The sequence below is a fragment of the Bombina bombina genome, chromosome 9, assembly GCF_027579735.1.
Source record: "Bombina bombina isolate aBomBom1 chromosome 9, aBomBom1.pri, whole genome shotgun sequence".
In the NCBI taxonomy this organism is placed as follows: domain Eukaryota; kingdom Metazoa; phylum Chordata; class Amphibia; order Anura; family Bombinatoridae; genus Bombina; species Bombina bombina.
This window is the reverse complement of record NC_069507.1, coordinates 85810918-85830052: the sequence shown is the minus strand read 5'-3', so window position 1 is coordinate 85830052 and position 19135 is coordinate 85810918. Positions and strand designations below refer to the sequence as shown.

General features: G+C 39.9%; 1 protein-coding gene across 2 annotated transcripts in view; it reads left to right on the top strand.

Moving 5' to 3' along the window:
* Positions 1-19135, top strand: part of FAM13C (family with sequence similarity 13 member C) — a 564754-nt gene that overhangs the window by 498462 nt on the left and 47157 nt on the right. For both annotated transcript variants that reach the window (XM_053692240.1, XM_053692239.1), the window contains one exon: positions 1131-1232. In XM_053692240.1, the coding sequence (XP_053548215.1) occupies positions 1131-1232 (102 nt within the window). The remainder of the gene's footprint in view (positions 1-1130; positions 1233-19135) is intronic.

Below are 19135 nucleotides of genomic sequence, written 5' to 3'. Positions count from 1 at the left end.
AGATCTGCCTGTCTTGTTCTCCCTCCCTGTTCATTCTGTGTCCTCTAGCTTGGGTATTGGTTCCCATTAGTAATTGAATGACGTTGTTGGCTCTCCATATCTTAGGAAAAAAAACAAAATGTATGCTTCCTGATAAATTTCTTTCTTTCCGAATATTTAGAGTCCAAAACCCAACCCTTTATTAAGACATTTATTTTTTACTATTAAAAATGTAATAAAAACATGTTCAAATAGTGCTCTTTTATATGCATGATAGGCCTTTATTTATAAAGAGATAAATTGCAGGTGAATTGTAGGTGATTAGAAATCATTCATTAAAGGGACAGTCAAGTCAAAATTAAACTTTCATGATTCAGATAGGGCATGCAATTTTAAACAACTTTCCAATTTACCTTTTCATCAAATTTGCTTTGTTCTCTTGGTATTCTTTGTTGAAAGCTTAACCTAGGTAGGCTCATATTTTAATTTTTAAGCCCTTGGAGGGTGCCTCTTATCAGTGCATTTTAACCGTTTTTCACAGCTAGACAGCGCTAGTTCATGTGGGTCATATATTTAACATCGTACTCACTCTCATGGGGCTATTTATGAGTCAGCACTGATTGGCTAAAAAGAAAGTCTGTCAAAAGAACTGAAATAAGGGGTCAGTCTGCAGAGGCTTAGATACAAGGTAATCCCAGAGGTAAAACGTGTATTTATAACTGTTGGTTATGCAAAACTGGGGAATGGGTAATAAAGGGATTATCATTCTTTTTAAACAATAACAATTCTGGAGTAGACTGTTCCTTTTAACTATGCATTATTATGAAGGGCCAAACCCAGTGATTATCTCCTGCAAGAGGAGCTGAGTTAGCCCTGCACAATGCATAGTTAATACTGCATACAATTCACCTGCAATTCTCCTAGGTGAATTGTACACAGCATTTAATATGCAATATGCAGGGCTAACTCAGCTACTATCTGTATTTGCCCTCTCATAATACAGTACTTAGTTAATGGTAGGAGATGAAATGTTTCAGTTCACCTGCCTGAGTTTACTGTATCCTCACATGCATTCAATTTTTCTAACCGTGACTTGTCACAGGACACAGTGTTAGTGATTTGTCCTTTTTTTTTTTTTTTTTTTTTGACAGGCCAGAGCTGCTTGATCATCTCCGAGAGACTAGAGCTGATAAAAAAAAGTTACGTAAAGTTTTAAGAGAATTTGAAGAGCACTTCCTAAGACAAACAGGAAGGTAAGATGTTAATAAAATAACAATATATGCATATTAAGCTGCTGTTAAGCCTTACATTATATACATGATCTGCATTTTATGCATTATCTGTTGTGCTTTGAAAACCGCATCCTATGAGTACTTAAAGGACCACTCAATGCAGTAGAATTATATAATTAACAGTCGCATAATTAAGACAATGATTTAAAGGGACAGTAAACCTTAAAAATAATGTTATATAATTCTGCACATAGTGCAGAATTATATAACATTATATTAGCCAAACATTATTAAAACATAATTTCCCCTATTCATTTTTTTTAAAAAAAGTGCTGTTTCACAGACCCACTCTCTGCTGAGCGGGTCTGTTATATTTACTCAGCGCATCGGGCCAGCTGTATAGTCACAGCCCGGCCCTACCGCGCCATAAGACTAAGTGCAGCTCGCTCCTCAGCAGAAAGCGGGTCTGTGAAACAGCGCTTTTTTTTAAAAATGAATAGGGGAAATTATGTTTTAATAATGTTTGGCTAATATAATGTTATATAATTCTGCACTATGTGCAGAATTATATAACATTATTTTTAAAGTTTACTGACACTTTAACACCTACTCTGAATCTCAAAAAAGCAGTAGATTTTTTTTGTGTTAAATTTTTTTTGGCCCCCTGTATCATGTGATAGACATCACCCAATCACAGACTAGTATACAGGGAGTGCAGAATTATTAGGCAAGTTGTATTTTTGAGGATTAATTTTATTATTGAACAACAACCATGTTCTCAATGAACCCAAAAAACTCATTAATATCAAAGCTGAATAGTTTTGGAAGTAGTTTTTAGTTATAGCTATTTTAGGGGGATATCTGTGTGTGCAGGTGACTATTACTGTGCATAATTATTAGGCAACTTAACAAAAAACAAATATATACCCATTTCAATTATTTATTTTTACCAGTGAAACCAATATAACATCTCAACATTCACAAATATACATTTCTGACATTCAAAAACAAAACAAAAACAAATCAGTGACCAATATAGCCACCTTTCTTTGCAAGGACACTCAAAAGCCTGCCATCCATGGATTCTGTCAGTGTTTTGATCTGTTCACCATCAACATTGCGTGCAGCAGCAACCACAGCCTCCCAGACACTGTTCAGAGAGGTGTACTGTTTTCCCTCCTTGTAAATCTCACATTTGATGATGGACCACAGGTTCTCAATGGGGTTCAGATCAGGTGAACAAGGAGGCCATGTCATTAGATTTTCTTCTTTTATACCCTTTCTTGCCAGCCACGCTGTGGAGTACTTGGACGCGTGTGATGGAGCATTGTCCTGCATGAAAATCATGTTTTTCTTGAAGGATGCAGACTTCTTCCTGTACCACTGCTTGAAGAAGGTGTCTTCCAGAAACTGGCAGTAGGACTGGGAGTTGAGCTTGACTCCATCCTCAACCCGAAAAGGCCCCACAAGCTCATCTTTGATGATACCAGCCCAAACCAGTACTCCACCTCCACCTTGCTGGCGTCTGAGTCGGACTGGAGCTCTCTGCCCTTTACCAATCCAGCCACGGGCTCATCCATCTGGCCCATCAAGACTCACTCTCATTTCATCAGTCCATAAAACCTTAGAAAAATCAGTCTTGAGATATTTCTTGGCCCAGTCTTGACGTTTCAGCTTGTGTGTCTTGTTCAGTGGTGGTCGTCTTTCAGTCTTTCTTACCTTGGCCATGTCTCTGAGTATTGCACACCTTGTGCTTTTGGGCACTCCAGTGATGTTGCAGCTCTGAAATATGGCCAAACTGGTGGCAAGTGGCATCTTGGCAGCTGCACGCTTGACTTTTCTCAGTTCATGGGCAGTTATTTTGCGCCTTGGTTTTTCCACACGCTTCTTGCGACCCTGTTGACTATTTTGAATGAAACGCTTGATTGTTCGATGATCACGCTTCAGAAGCTTTGCAATTTTAAGAGTGCTGCATCCCTCTGCACGATATCTCACTATTTTTGACTTTTCTGAGCCTGTCAAGTCCTTCTTTTGACCCATTTTGCCAAAGGAAAGGAAGTTGCCTAATAATTATGCACACCTGATATAGGGTGTTGATGTCATTAGACCACACCCCTTCTCATTACAGAGATGCACATCACCTAATATGCTTAATTGGTAGTAGGCTTTCGAGCCTATACAGCTTGGAGTAAGACAACATGCATAAAGAGGATGATGTGGTCAAAATACTCATTTGCCTAATAATTCTGCACTCCCTGTATGTACACCCTGTGAGCTTGTGCACATGCTCAGTAGGAGCTTGTTCCCCAGAAATTGTGAATATAAAAAGACTGCAAATGTTTTGCTTTAATGTTTCAGATAGAGCATGCCATTTTAAGCAACTTTCTAATTTACTCCTATTATCAATTATTCTTTATTCTCTTCCTATCTTTATTTAAAAAGCAAGAATGTAAAGCTTAAGAGCTGGCTCATTTTTGGTTAAAAACCTGGGTTATGCTTGCTTATTGGTTTGCTAAATGTAGCCACCAATAAGCGCTATCCAGGGTGCTTAACCTAAAATGGGCTGGCTCCTAAGTTTAAATTCCTGCTTTTTAAATAAAGATTGCAAGACAACAAAGGAAAAGTGATAGTAGGAGTAAAATAGATGCTTTAATTGCATGCTCTATCTGAATCATGTTTATTTTGACTTGAGTGTCCCTTTAATTAATTAATTGATTCATTTATTTTTGCGTGACAAATTACAAAGTTAAGCAAACTTATGTAGATAAGTATATATATATATATATATATATATATATATATATATATATATATATATATATATATATATAACATATAAAACAATAATGTTATGGGTAATTATAATACATTACTAAATAAATAATGCTAAGAACAGTTCTAAGAATAGGCACATTACTGAATAAATAATGCTAAGAACAATTCTAAGAATAGACCGGTCATGTTACCAAAAATATTTACTAAAATAGCACAAAATATAAAATCACTTATACAACTATGGTTAAAAATACTCAAATATAAATGAAACAAAGTGGACCCAGAATAGGTTGTTCCAGTCAGCCAAAGTGGCTCAGAATACAGTCTTATGGAAATGAATATGTGCAAAGAAAGATCCTACATGTGACACATTAAATACCGGACTCCTTGTATTGAGGGACAGTGAACAGGGTCAATAATCAGTCTCTCGTGTATCTCTTAGGAGTCACCCATAAGAAACTTGCTGTTTAGAGGATTGCTTATAAACCACTTAACGTAGTACTTGGTCTCTTTAAGAACGTAACAACCGGAACGGGCTGTACCCCTCCATGTGCCTACCTTTAATGCTGGATACAAGACAGTTTTGCAGCCGGTTCCTTACCATACTGGAACGCGGGCATAGGTGTCTATTCAGCTCCATCTGTTGCTTCCTGGGTCGTTATTTAAAGCACTCACGTGGTAATCCAAAGACGTGATGCAGTATGTAGTTCCGTAAAGATCCCAGACCCTTACTCTGCGCAGAGATTTGAGAACGGATCTATTCAGGTTAAAGGAGTCCCTTTAAAATCCAATGTAATCCTTCGAAATGGTCTGTGTTAGTACAAAGTCCCAACTTAAGCTGCTACCATCAATGCGTTTCACTGTATTCCATGGCTTTATCAAGATGGTTTATTGCAGTTTTGAGTGTCCTTATGCTATAAATTGATTGGTTGCTGATAGTTCTACTTCCGGTTTATAGTGTAGATGTATTAAAGGTGGACTTGTTTCTTTCTTAATCTAATATTTCTTTTAGTGATAACATGCATATTTAAATACTATGCAATTGATATTAATAATCAAGTCCTCTATTTGTTAATTTTTTTATTTATTTTTTTAAGAACAAAACAATGTAAACAATAGAAGCAATTTGTAACAATGTTTCTTTAAGATACCCTTCGTCATACAAAGATATGTGAAAAATATATAAAGTGTATAAAATGTACATATAAATTTACATGGAGAAGAAAAAATTGTCATGGAAAGGACTTCATAATAAAACATCATAAAATACCTAGAAAAATATTCATATAACTCGAGTTAGTAAACAGTGCATAAATTAGACACTATGGAGTGTTAAATCGATAATGCTACTGTGTGATTTATCCAGGTTAAAAATAGTAATCTAAGAAATCCTACTATAAAAGATTGTACTAAAAAAGATCGTATTAAAAAAGAGATGCAACTCTTAAAAGACTCCAGGGTAATGGAGATTAATCTAAAATGAAAGGGTTCAGATCAAGTTCTGAATTTAAACCTAGTGGGTATAGTGTCCCCATCTCATAGATTATTTCAGCTTCCTTTTGTAATAGAATGTTTTCAAAATCGCCCCCTCTCCAAGGCTTCTTAACTTTACATAAGCCCCAATATTTCAAATCTTTAGTGTTATTTTTATGTACTGTCCTAAAATGCTCGTACAGTCTGATCTCTTGGTCACCTTTCTCGATGAGATTTAAATGCTCCCTTATTCTAGTGCGTAAAGTCCTTGAAGTTTCAAATACTGTTTCTTACTGGTACTGTACATTGAATGAGGTAAATGACTCCTTTGTCGCTACACCAAATAGTGTCCTTAATTTTTATTCATTTCCTGTATTAGTTGAGGTATAGCCTTTAAGTTTAGTGCCATGTTGACAAGCTTTACAGCTATAACATGGATAATACCCACACACTGTTACCTAAAAGGTCTCTATCTTTTGATGTTAGTGTTTTCTTTTTAAAGTCACTAGGTGCGAGAATGTTTCTTTGATGTAAGTGGCAAGAGTCCATGAGCTAGTGACGTATGGGATATTCATTCCTACCCAGAGGTGTAACTAGAAACCACAGGGCCCAGGTGCAAGAATCTAAGAAGGGCCACACCCCCACCCAAAAAAGAGGTCAATTAGATACATATCATCTATTTATTTATTTTTTAACATTTAACAAAGAAAAAAAAATGTGAATCAGAATATATGTCTTCAAAAGGAGGTACCCTGTGCCCACAGTCTGTGAGATGGTCTGACCCCCTATTACTGTATATAGGGACACTGTTTAATGCACCAGTACTGTATATAGTGAGTTAGTGACACAGTCTGTAATCTGCCGGTGAGATTGCTGGCCTGACCCTACCCGTCCCAGTACTTTATAAAGTGACCACAGTAGTCTGTGACATGGTCCAGCCCCCCCCGTACTGTATATAGTGGTACTGTATAGTGACACTGTTTACCCCCCACCCCCCTCATGCTGTAGTAACAAGGTCTGTAATTTTCTGGTTCCACAAACATATACACACACACACACACACACACACACACACATGCATAAATACACACAGTCACATACATACACACACACACACACACACATAAACACCAATGGGTAAAACAGAAACACTAACCCCTGTAGTCAGAGACACTAGTGAAGCATCACGTCACACTCGCATATCATCAGTGCAGGCAGTGGCAGGTCAACGTTTTTTATTGAAAAGAAAACTAAAAAAAGTGTATTTCTTTCTAATGACACAATGAGTCCGTGGATCATCATCAATTACTGTTGGGAATATCACTCCTGGCCAGCAGGAGGAGGCAAAGAGCACCACAGCAAAGCTGTTAAATATCACTCCCCTACCCACAATCCCCCAGTCATTCTCTTTGCCTGTAGTGCAAGGAGGAGGTGAAGTTTAGGTGTCAGAGTAAGCTTAATCTGCTAAAAAAAAAAAAAAATCTTGATTGAAGAAAACTTCTTAGTTACTTTCTGGTGTCTAGCCTAGTTCACATCAGTCTCTTCAGTAGGGCAGTGGTGGCTTTTGAGCACTTGAGAACTTGTGAGGTACAATCCTCACTGCGTTTTCTTAAGAATCTGCTGCCCTAACTAGAAAGCCTGAGTAGGTTTACTTAGTTTTTCTCTCTTCACCCTCTCAAACTAGGTGAGCTGTCCTGCTGCCGGACAGAACTTTCAGGTAAGTGCCATTTTAATTTTCTTTTGCAAAGAGATTGCTGGCACTTGTTACAGCTAAAAGCTGTCTTATTTAATATGGGACTTTATTAAACCTTAATGTTTGGGGTTTATTTTAGGCAGTTTGGGCATTGAGACTATGAGGTGATTTATGGTGGCTTAGTGTGTTATAGTAGTTTTTATACTTTAACTTTTGGTCATGGAGATTACTGTTATAAGCCGTTTTTCTCTTGTTAAGTGTATCCAGTCCACGGATCATCCATTACTTGTGGGATATTCTCCGTCCCAACAGGAAGTTGCAACAGGATCACACACAGCAGAGCTGCTATATAGCTCCTCCCCTCACTGCCATACCCAGTCATTCTCTTGCAACTCTCAACAAAGATGGACGTAGTAAGAGGAGAGTGGTGTATTATAGTTAGTTTCTTAACTTCAATCAAAAGTTTGTTATTTTTAAATGGTACCGGAGTGTACTGTTTCATCTCAGGCAGCATTAGAAGAAGAATCTGGCTGTGATTTCTATGATCTTAGTAGAAGTAACTAAGATCCACTGCCGTTCTCACATATTCTGAGGAGTGAGGTAACTTCAGAGGGGGAATGGCGTGCAGGTTTTCCTGCAATAAGGTATGTGCAGTTAACATATTTCTAGGGATGGAATTTGCTAGAAAAATGCTGCTGATACCGGATTAATGTAAGTTAAGCCTTAAATGCAGTGATAGCGACTGGTATCAGGCTTATTAACAGAGATACATACTCATATAAAAGTGTAATATAAAACGTTTGCTGGCATGTTAATCGTTTTTTATATATGTTTGGTGACAAAACTTATTGGGGCCTAGTTTTTTTCCACATGGCTGGCTTGATTTTTGCCTAGAAACAGTTTCCTGAGGCTTTCCACTGTTGTAATATGAGTGGGAGGGGCCTATTTTAGCGCATTTCTGCGCAGCTAGAATTACAGACTGAGACACTCAGCTTCCTTCTGCATGATACAGGACATCTCTGAAGGGCTCAAAAGGCTTCAAAGTCGTTTTTGAGGAGGGTAACAACCACAGTAGACTGTGGCAGTTGTGACTGTGTTTAAAAACGTTTTTGTCATTTATTATTCCATTTTTGGTATTAAGGGGTTAATCATCCATTTGCAAGTGGGTGCAATGCTCTGCTGACTTGTTACATACACTGTAACAATTTCGTTAGTGTAACTGCCTTTTTTCACTGTTATTTCAAATTTTGTCAAAATTTGTTTCTCTTAAAGGCACAGTAACGTTTTTTTATATTGCTTGTTAACTTGCTTTAAAGTGTTTTCCAAGCTTGCTAGTCTCATTGCTAGTCTGTACAAACATGTCTGAAACAGAGGATACTTGTTCATTATGTTTAAAAGCCATGGTGGAGCCCCATAGGAGAATGTGTACTAAATGTATTGATTTCACCTTAAACAGTAAAGATCAGTCTTTATCTATAAAAGAATTGTCACCAGAGGGGTCTGTCGAGGGGGAAGTTATGCCGACTAACTCTCCCCACGTGTCGGACCCTTCGCCTCCCGCTCAAGGGACGCACGCTAATATGGCGCCAAGTACATCAGGGACGCCCATAGCGATTACTTTGCAGGACATGGCTGCAATCATGACTAATACCCTGTCAGAGGTATTATCCAGATTGCCTGAATTGAGAGGCAAGCGCGATAGCTCTGGGGTTAGATGAGATACAGAGTGCGTAGATGCTGTAAGAGCCATGTCTGATACTGCGTCACAATATGCAGAACCTGAGGACGGAGAGCTTCAGTCTGTGGGTGACGTCTCTGAATCGGGGAGACCTGATTCAGAGATTTCTAATTTTAAATTTAAGCTTGAGAACCTCCGTGTATTGCTTGGGGAGGTATTAGCTGCTCTGAATGACTGCGACACAATTGCAGTGCCAGAGAAATTGTGTAGGCTGGATAAATACTATGCAGTGCCGGTGAGTACTGATGTTTTTCCAATACCTAAAAGGCTTACAGAAATTATTAGTAAGGAGTGGGATAGGCCCGGTGTGCCCTTTTCCCCACCTCCTATATTTAGAAAAATGTTTCCAATAGATGCCACTACACGGGACTTATGGCAGACAGTCCCTAAGGTGGAGGGAGCAGTTTCTACTTTAGCAAAGCGTACCACTATCCCGGTTGAGGACAGTTGTGCTTTTTCAGATCCAATGGATAAAAAATTAGAGGGTTACCTTAAGAAAATGTTTATTCAACAAGGTTTTATTTTACAGCCCCTTGCATGCATTGCGCCTGTCACTGCTGCGGCGGCATTCTGGTTTAAGGCCCTGGAAGAGGCCATCCATACAGCTCCATTGACTGAAATTGTTGACAAGCTTAGAACTCTTAAGCTAGCTAACTCATTTTTTTCTGATGCCACCATTGTTTATTTGACTAAACTAACGGCTAAGAATTCCGGATTCGCCATCCAGGCGCGTAGGGCGCTATGGCTCAAATCCTGGTCAGCTGGTGTGACTTCAAAGTCTAAATTACTCAACATTCCTTTCAAGGGGCAGACCTTATTCAGGCCTGGTTTGAAAGAAATTATTGCTGACATTACTGGAGGTAAGGGTCATACCCTTCCTCAGGACAGGGCCAAATCAAAGGCCAAACAGTCTAATTATCGTGCCTTTCGAAAATTTCAAGGCAGGTGCAGCATCAACTTCCTCTGCTTCAAAACAAGAGGGAACTTTTGCTCAATCCAAGCAGGCCTGGAAACCTAACCAGTCCTGGAACAAGGGCAAGCAGGCCAGAAAGCCTGCTGCTGCCTCTAAGACAACATGAAGGAGCGGCCCCCTATCCGACAACAGATCTAGTAGGGGGCAGACTCTCTCTCTTCGCCCAGGTGTGGGCAAGAGATGTTCAGGATCCCTGGGTGTTGGAGATCATATCTCAAGGATATCTTCTGGACTTCAAAGCTTCTCCTCCACAAGGGAGATTTCACCTTTCACGATTATCTGCAAACCAGATAATGAAAGAGGCATTCCTCAGTTGCGTACAAGATCTCCTTGTAATGGGAGTGATCCATCCAGTTCCGCGGACGGAACAAGGACAGGGGTTTTATTCAAATCTGTTTGTGGTTCCCAAAAAAGAGGGAACCTTCAGACCAATTTTGGATTTAAAGATCCTAAACAAATTCCTCAGAGTTCCGTCATTCAAGATGGAAACTATTCGAACCATTTTACCCATGATCCAAGAGGGTCAGTACATGACCACAGTGGACTTAAAGGATGCCTACCTTCACATTCCGATTCACAAGAATCATCATCAGTTCCTGAGGTTTGCCTTTCTAGACAGGCATTACCAATTTGTAGCTCTTCCATTCGGGTTGGCTACAGCCCCAAGAATTTTTACAAAGGTTCTGGGCTCACTTCTGGCGGTCCTAAGACCGCAAGGCATAGTGGTGGCTCCTTACCTGGACGACATCCTGATACATTCGTCAAGCTTTCAAATTGCCAAATCTCATACAGAGATAGTTCTGGCATTCCTGAGGTTGCATGGGTGGAAAGTGAACGAAGAAAAGAGTTCTCTTATCTCCTCTCACAAGGGTTTCCTTCCTAGGGACTCTTATAGATTCTGTAGAAATGAAAATTTACCTGACGGAGTCCAGGTTATCAAAACTTCTAAATGCTTGCCGTGTTCTTCACTCCATTCCGCGCCCCACGGTGGCTCAGTGCATGGAAGTAATCGGCTTAATGGTAGCGGCGATGGACATAGTGCCATTCGCGCGCCTGCATCTCAGACCGCTGCAATTATGCATGCTCAGTCAGTGGAATGGGGATTACACAGATTTGTCCCCTCTACTAAATCTGGATCAGGAAACCAGAGATTCTCTTCTCTGGTGGTTATCTCGGGCCCATCTGTCCAAGGGTATGACCTTTCGCAGACCAGATTGGACAATTGTAACAACAGATGCCAGCCTTCTAGGTTGGGGTGCAGTCTGGAACTCCCTGAAGGCTCAGGGTTCATGGACTCAGGAGGAGAAACTCCTCCCAATAAATATTCTGGAGTTAAGAGCAATATTCAATGCTCTTCTAGCTTGGCCTCAGCTAGCAACACTGAGGTTCATCAGACTTCAGTCGGACAACATCACGACTGTGGCTTACATCAACCATCAAGGGGGAACCAGGAGTTCCCTAGCGATGTCAGAAGTCTCCAAGATAATTCGCTGGGCAGAGACTCACTCTTGCCACCTGTCAGCGATCCATATCCCAGGTGTAGAGAACTGGGAGGCGGATTTTCTAAGTCGTCAGACTTTTCATCCGGGGGAATGGGAACTTCATCCGGAGGTGTTTGCTCAATTGGTTCTCCGTTGGGGCAAACCAGAATTGGATCTCATGGCGTCTCGCCAGAACGCCAAGCTTCCTTGTTACGGATCCAGGTCCAGGGACCCAGAAGCGGCACTGATAGATGCTCTAGCAGCGCCTTGGTTCTTCAACCTGGCTTATGTGTTTCCACCGTTTCCTCTGCTCCCTCGTCTGATTGCCAAAATCAAACAGGAAAGAGCATCGGTGATATTGATAGCGCCTGCGTGACCACGCAGGACCTGGTATGCAGTCCTAGTGGACATGTCATCCCTTCCACCATGGACTCTGCCTCTGAGACAAGACCTTCTAATACAAGGTCCTTTCAATCATCCGAATCTACTTTCTCTGAGACTGACTGCATGGAGATTGAACGCTTGATCCTATCAAAGCGTGGCTTCTCCGAGTCAGTAATTGAAACCTTAATACAGGCACGAAAGCCTGTCACCAGGAAAATTTACCACAAGATATGGCGTAAATATCTTCATTGGTGTGAATCCAAGAATTACTCATGGAGTAGGGTTAGGATTCCTAGGATATTGTCCTTCCTCCAAGAGGGTTTGGACAAAGGATTATCGGCTAGTTCTTTAAAGGGACAGATTTCTGTGCTGTCTATTTTTTTACACAAGCGTCTGGCAGAAGTTCCAGACGTTCAGGCATTTTGTCAGGCTTTAGTTAGAATTAAGCCTGTGTTTAAACCTGTTGCTCCTCCATGGAGCTTAAACTTGGTTCTTAAAGTTCTTCAAGGGGTTCCGTTTGAACCCCTTCATTCTATTGATATCAAACTTCTTTCATGGAAAGTTCTTTTTCTGATGGCTATTTCCTCGGCTCGAAGAGTCTCGGAGTTATCTGCCTCACATTGTGATTCTCCTTATCTGATCTTTCATTCAGATAAAGTTGTTCTGCGTACAAAACCTGGGTTTTTACCTAAGGTGGTTTCTAACAAGAATATCAATCAAGAGATTGTTGTTCCATCATTATGTCCTAATCCTTCTTCAAAGAAGGAACGTCTTTTGCATAATCTAGACGTAGTTCGTGCCTTGAAGTTTTACTTACAGTCTACTAAAGATTTTCGCCATCTAACCTGTTTGTTGTTTACTCTGGACAGAGGAGAGGTCAAAAGGCCTCGGCAACCTCTCTTTCTTTTTGGCTTCGGAGTATAATCCGTTTAGCCTATGAGACTGCTGGACAGCAGCCTCCTGAAAGGATTACAGCTCATTCTACTAGAGCTGTGGCTTCCACCTGGGCCTTTAAAAATGAGGCCTCTGTTGAACAGATTTGCAAGGCTGCAACTTGGTCTTCGCTTCATACTTTTTCCAAATTTTCCAAATTTGATACTTTTTGCTTCTTCGGAGGCTGTTTTTGGGAGAAAGGTTCTGCAGGCAGTGGTTCCTTCCGTTTAAGTTCCTGCCTTGTCCCTCCCATCATCCGTGTACTTTAGCTTTGGTATTGGTATCCCACAAGTAATGGATGATCCGTGGACTGGATACACTTAACAAGACAAAACATAATTTATTCTTACCTGATAAATTTATTTCTCTTGTAGTATATCCAGTCCACGGCCTGCCCTGTCCTTTTCAGGCAGGTCTAAATTTTAATTAAACTACAGTCACCACTGCACCCTATGGTTTCTCCTTTCTCAGCTTGTTTCGGTCGAATGACTGGATATGGCAGTGAGGGGAGGAGCTACATAGCAGCTCTGCTGTGGGTGATCCTCTTGCAACTTCCTGTTGGGAAGGAGAATATCCCACAAGTAATGGATGATCCGTGGACTGGATACACTACAAGAGAAATACATTTATCAGGTAAGCATAAATTATGTTTTTTCATCAGTTAGGGCTCTGTAACCGCTCTGTATTTGAAAATGAGCTGCAGGACAGGTAGGCACCCCAGTAAAGCTAATGAGGTGTATAGGTAGCCTGAGGTCTATTTGGTTTGTTGAGCTAACACACATTTCTATTTAAAGACACAGTACACATTTATTTTTTATTTTCAAATAAAGAATGTTTACTCTTTATCCTTATTTATTACATAAGATGGATCAAGAGGCTTTTCAAACCATTATCCCAGGCGAAGTTGCTGCTTGTCAGTTATGTTTTGATGCTCAGGTGGAACCCCCAGTTCCTTTTTGTTCCTCATGCATTGAGAGAACTTTGCTATAGAGATAAAATATTTGACCATGAGCCACCATTATCCCAGGCAAATGCTGTTCAGGTGTCTCCTGTTGCAGATATGCCGTAGCTCTCTCCTCAAGCATCCCAACTTTTTCAGTCTCCACATACAGTGCCCTGTGTTTCCTCTTGCAATCCTGTAGGATTTTCTCTACAAGACATTGCTTCCCAGGTATCCCTTGCGGTATCTGAGGCCTTCTCAGCTTTCCCCATGTTGCAGGGAAGGCGTAAAAGGAAATTTAAGGAAACAGTAAGGTTTCTGATCAAGTTCTGGCTATCCAGAATGTCCCTTCCCATAAGCCTGAGGAAGAAGACATGTCGGTAGCATCTGAGGGGGAAATCTCAGACTCAAACAGTGTAATTCCTTCTTCTGATGCTGAAGTGGTATCCTTCAGATTTAAGCTAGAACACCTTCGCTTATTACTTAAGGGGGTATTGGCTACTTTGGACGACTCCGACACAACTATCGTAGTCAATCCTAAAAAGTCTAGTAAATGAAACAAATACTTTGATGTTCCCTCCGCGGTGGAGGTTTTTCCGGTTCCTGGCCATGCTGCGGAGATTATTGCTCGAGAATGGGAAAGACCTGGTAATCTCTTTCTCCATCTCCTATTTTTAAGAAGATGTTTCCTATAGCAGATTCTCTTCTCTTGATAACAAGAATAGCAAACGTTTGAATTCTGTTTTTAAAACTTCTGAGGATTTCTGTTTTTAAAACTTCTGAGGTTACTACTGAAATTTTTCCAATTTCAGATGCTATCTCTAATATGATTACTAAGGAATGGTCTAAGCCTGGTACTTATTTTAATCCTTCTTCTAGTTTTAAAAAATTGTATCCTTTACCTGTGTCTAATTTAGAGCTTTGGGAGAGAGTCCCTACAGTTGATGGCGCTATTTCTACTTTTAAAGATCCCTTATATAGGAGGATTAAATCTTATCTTAGGAGGGCATATTTACATACTGGCTATAGTCTTAGGCCTGCTATTTCTATAGCTGATGTTTCTGCTGCTGCTTCAACTTTTTGGTTGGACAATTTAGCAGAGCAGCTATTGGATCCTGATTTGTCTTAAATTGTTGTTTTACTTCAACATGCAAATAATTTCATTTGTGATGCTATATTTGATATTATTAAGATTGATGTTAAATCTATGTCTTCAGCTATTCTATCTAAAAGAGCTTTATGGCTCAAATCATGGAATGCAGATATGGTGTCTAAATCTAGATTACTATCATTATCTTTTCAAAGTAATAATTTATTTGGTTCTCGATTGGATTCTATTATCTCCACTATCACTGGGGGTAAGGGAGTTTTCTTTCATGTAATTGGCACGAGCCCATGAGCTAGTGACGTATGGGATATACAATCCCACCAGGAGGGGCAAAGTTTCCCAAACTTCAAAATGCCTATAAATACACCCCTCACCACACCCACAATTCCGTTTTACAAACCTTGCCTCCTATGGAGGTGGTGAAGTAAGTATTCTAAGCATTATGAAGCCCAATTCCTCTGAGTACAGTGTTTGTCAGAGGGATGTGAAGAGAATATCGCCTATTGATTTCATGGTTACCCTCGCTGGAAATCTTTTCAAGGGTTCTCTGTTATCGGTCGTAGGGATTCATCTCCTACCTCCCTTTTCAGATCGACTATATACTCTTATGTGGATTGGTGTCTTTCGGTAAGTATGTATCATTATTTAAGACACTCTCAGCTACGGTTTGGCGCTTTATTGTATTAATACAAAGTTTTAAATATATGTATTTTACTTATATTTTCCATGAGTCAGGTTTATTTGTATTTCCCTTTGCAGTCAAGCAGTTTCGTTATGGGAATCATGTATTAGGATGTTTGTCTTACCTGGGGTATAGTCTTTTTTCCAATTTGACTTGTTTTTTCTTTAAAAACTTGCGGGCAAATTAGGCTTGGGAGAGCGCAAAATGCTGTTATTGCGTCATTCTTGGCGCAATAATTTTTTTGTGCGTCTGTGATGACGCAAGTTCGTCATTTCCTGTGTCTTAGTTGACGCTAGGTTGTTTGGAGCGAAATTGTGTTTGTTGTGATGCAGGTTGCGTCATTTCCGAATGTTTGTTGGCGCCAAATAATTTCTCTACTTCCTTTTGCGACGTGCGTCATTCTTGGAGCCAAAAAAGTTTTTTATTTTTTGCTCCATTTCCTTTATGCTCCTTGCCTTTTTTATGCTCAGAGGGCTATGCTATTTGCTTTTTTTAGTATTTGCATTTTCCCCCATTCCTCAAACTGCTATGTGGAAATAAGATATTTTTGTTTAAATGTTATTTTTTCTTTTACATTTTATGAGATGTCTCAATCTGATCCTGTCTCAGAAGATGCTGTAGGAACCATGCTGCCTGAACACAGTTCTAGCAAAACAAGTGTATCTGTTGTAAGCTAGTGGAGATTATATCTCCAGCTGTAGTATGTAACAGTTGTCATGATAAGCTTTTGCATGCAGAAAACGGTTCTATTAATGCTAGTACAGTATCTGTTGTTCCTTCAACATCTAAAGTACATGCTATCCCTGTTAACATGAAAAATTATATTGCTGATGCGATACAGAATGCTATGGCTGCTATACCGTCTTCCATTAAACGTAAAGGGTCTTTTAAAACTTCTCAAAATACTGATGAAATTTGTAATGACCGACAACATACTGATATATCCACTTCTGATGAGGACCTCTCTGATTTAGAAGATCCTACTTCAGACGTTGACACTGATAAATCATCTTATCTTTTTATGATTGAGTATATTCGTTCTTTGTTAAAAGAAGTGTTGATAACTTTGGATATTGAGGGAGTCTGGTCCTCTTGATAAAAAATCCAGTAAACGTTTAAATTCTGTTTATAAACTTCCTGTGATTACTCCAGAGGTTTTTCCTGTTCCTGATGTGATTGGTAAGGAATGGTCTAAGCTTGGTACTTCTTCTTTTCCTTCTTCAAGTTTAAAAAGTTGTATCCTTTGCCAGTAGCTAAGTTAGAGTTTTGGGAAAAAGTCCCTAAGGTTGACAGGGCTATTTCTACTCTTGCTAAGCGTACTACTATTCCTCTGGAAGATAGTACCTCTTATCTGAGAAAAGCTTATTTACATTTTGGCTATATTCTTAGACCTGCCATTTCTATGGCTGATGTTGCAGCTGCATCAACTTTTTGGTTGGATAGCTTAGCACATCAGGAAAAAGATTCTAATTTGCATTGCATTGGTCGTTTGCTTCAACATGCTAATCATTTTATCTATGATGCTATTTTTGATATCATCAAGATTGATGTTAAATCTATGTCTTTTGGCTATTTTAGCTAGAAGAGCATTATGGCTCAAATCATGAAATGCTGACATGGTATCTAAATCTAGGTTACTATCTCTATCATTCCCGGGTAATAATTTGTTTGGTTCCCAGTTGGATTCTATTATTTCCACTATTACTGGGGGGAAGGGAGTTTTTTTTGCCCCAAGAAGTCATAAATCAAATCTAAAGCTTCTAATCGATTTCGTTCCTTTCGTCAGAATAGAGAACAGAAAACCACTCCTTCCCCTAAGGACTGGCTCCAATTGGAAGCCATCTTCAAGTTGGAATAAATCCAAGCCTTATAAGAAACCAAAGCCAGCCCCCAAAACTGCATGAAGGTGCGACCCTCAATCCAGTTTTTTGATGGGGTGCAGATTGAAATTATTTCAAGACATTTGGGCAGGTTCCGTTCAGAATCATTGGATTCAGAATATTGTCTCTCAGGGCTATCGAATAGGTTTCAGAATAAGACCTCCTGTGAGAAGATATTTTCTCTCTCACGTTTCAACAAATCCTTTGAAAGCTCAGGCCTTTCGGAAGTGTGTTTCAGATCTAGAGCTTTCAGGAGTAATTGTACCAGTTCCACTTCTGGAGCAGGGTCTGGGTTTTTATTCAAATCTATTCATTGTCCCGAAGAAGGAAAATTCTTTCAGACCAGTTCTAGATCTGAAGTTTTTTAATCAATTTGTAAGGGTCCAAACTTTCAAGATGGGGACTATAAGGACTATTCTGCCTTTTGTTCATTAGATGTCCTCAATAGACTTACAGAATGCGTATCTTCACATTCAGATTCATCCAGACCACTATCGGATTCTGAGATTCTCTTTTCTAGACAAGCCTTACCAATTTGTTGCTCTTCCATTTGGCCTAGCAACAGCTCCAAGAATCTTTTTGAAGGTTCTTGGTGCCCTTCTATCTGTAATCAGAGAGCAGGGTATTGCGGTGTTTCCTTATTTGGACGATATCTTGGTACTGGCTCAATCTTTTCATTTAGCAGAATCTCACACAAATCAACTTGTGGTGTTTCTTCAAAAACATAGTTGGAGGATCAATTTCCCAAAGAGTTTTTTGATTCCTCAGACAAGGGTCACCTTTTTAGGTTTCCAGATAGATTGTGTCCACGACTCTGTATTTAACAGACAAGAGACAAATGAAATTGGTTTCTGTCTGTCAAAACCTTCAGTTTTGATCATTCCCTTCAGTGGCTATGTGCATGGAAGTTTTAGGTCTCATGACTGCAGCATCGGATGCGATCCCCTTTGCTCGTTTTCATATGAGACCTCTGCAGCTTTGCATGCTGAATCAATGGTGCAGGGATTATACTCAGATATCACAGTTGATATACTTAAATCCCAACATTCAACTCTCTCTGTCCTGGTGGTTGGACCATCATCGGATTCTTCAAGGGGCCTCTTTTGTTCGTCCTTCCTGGTCTGTGATTTCAACAGATGCAAGTCTCACAGGTTGGGGAGCTGTCTGGGGGTCTCTGACAGCACAAGGGGTTTGGAATCCTCAAGAGGCGAGGTTACCAATCAATATTTTAGAACTCTGTGCTATTTTTAGGGCTCTTCAAGCTTGGCCTCTACTAAAGAGAGAATCATTTATTCGTTTTCAGACAATATCACAACTGGCATATGTCAATCATCAGGGTGGGACTTGCAGTCCTTTAGCAATGAAAGAAGTATCTCAAATACTTTCTTGGGCGGGATCTAACTCCTGTCTGTAATTTCTGCAATACATATCCCAGGTGTAGACAATTGGGAAGCAGATTATCTCAGCCATCAGACTTTACATCCAGGGGAGTGGTCTCTCCATCCATATGTATTTTGTCAGATTGTACAGATGTGGGGCCTTCCAGAAATAGATTTCATGGTGTCCCATCTAAACAAGAAACTTCCCAGGTATCTTTCCAGGTCCAGGGATCCTCAGGCGGAGATGGTGGATGCATTAGCATTTTGTTGGTTTTACCAACCTGCTTACATTTTTCCGCCTCTAGTTCTTCTTTCAAGGTTGATCTCCAAGATCATAATGGAACAAGTGCATGTGTTTCTGATATTACCAGCATGGCCTCACAGGTTTTGGTATGCAGATCTTGTCCAGATGTTCAGTTTCCAACCTTGGCCACTTCCTTTAAGGCCAGACCTTCTGTCTCAAGGGCTGTTTTTCAATCATGATC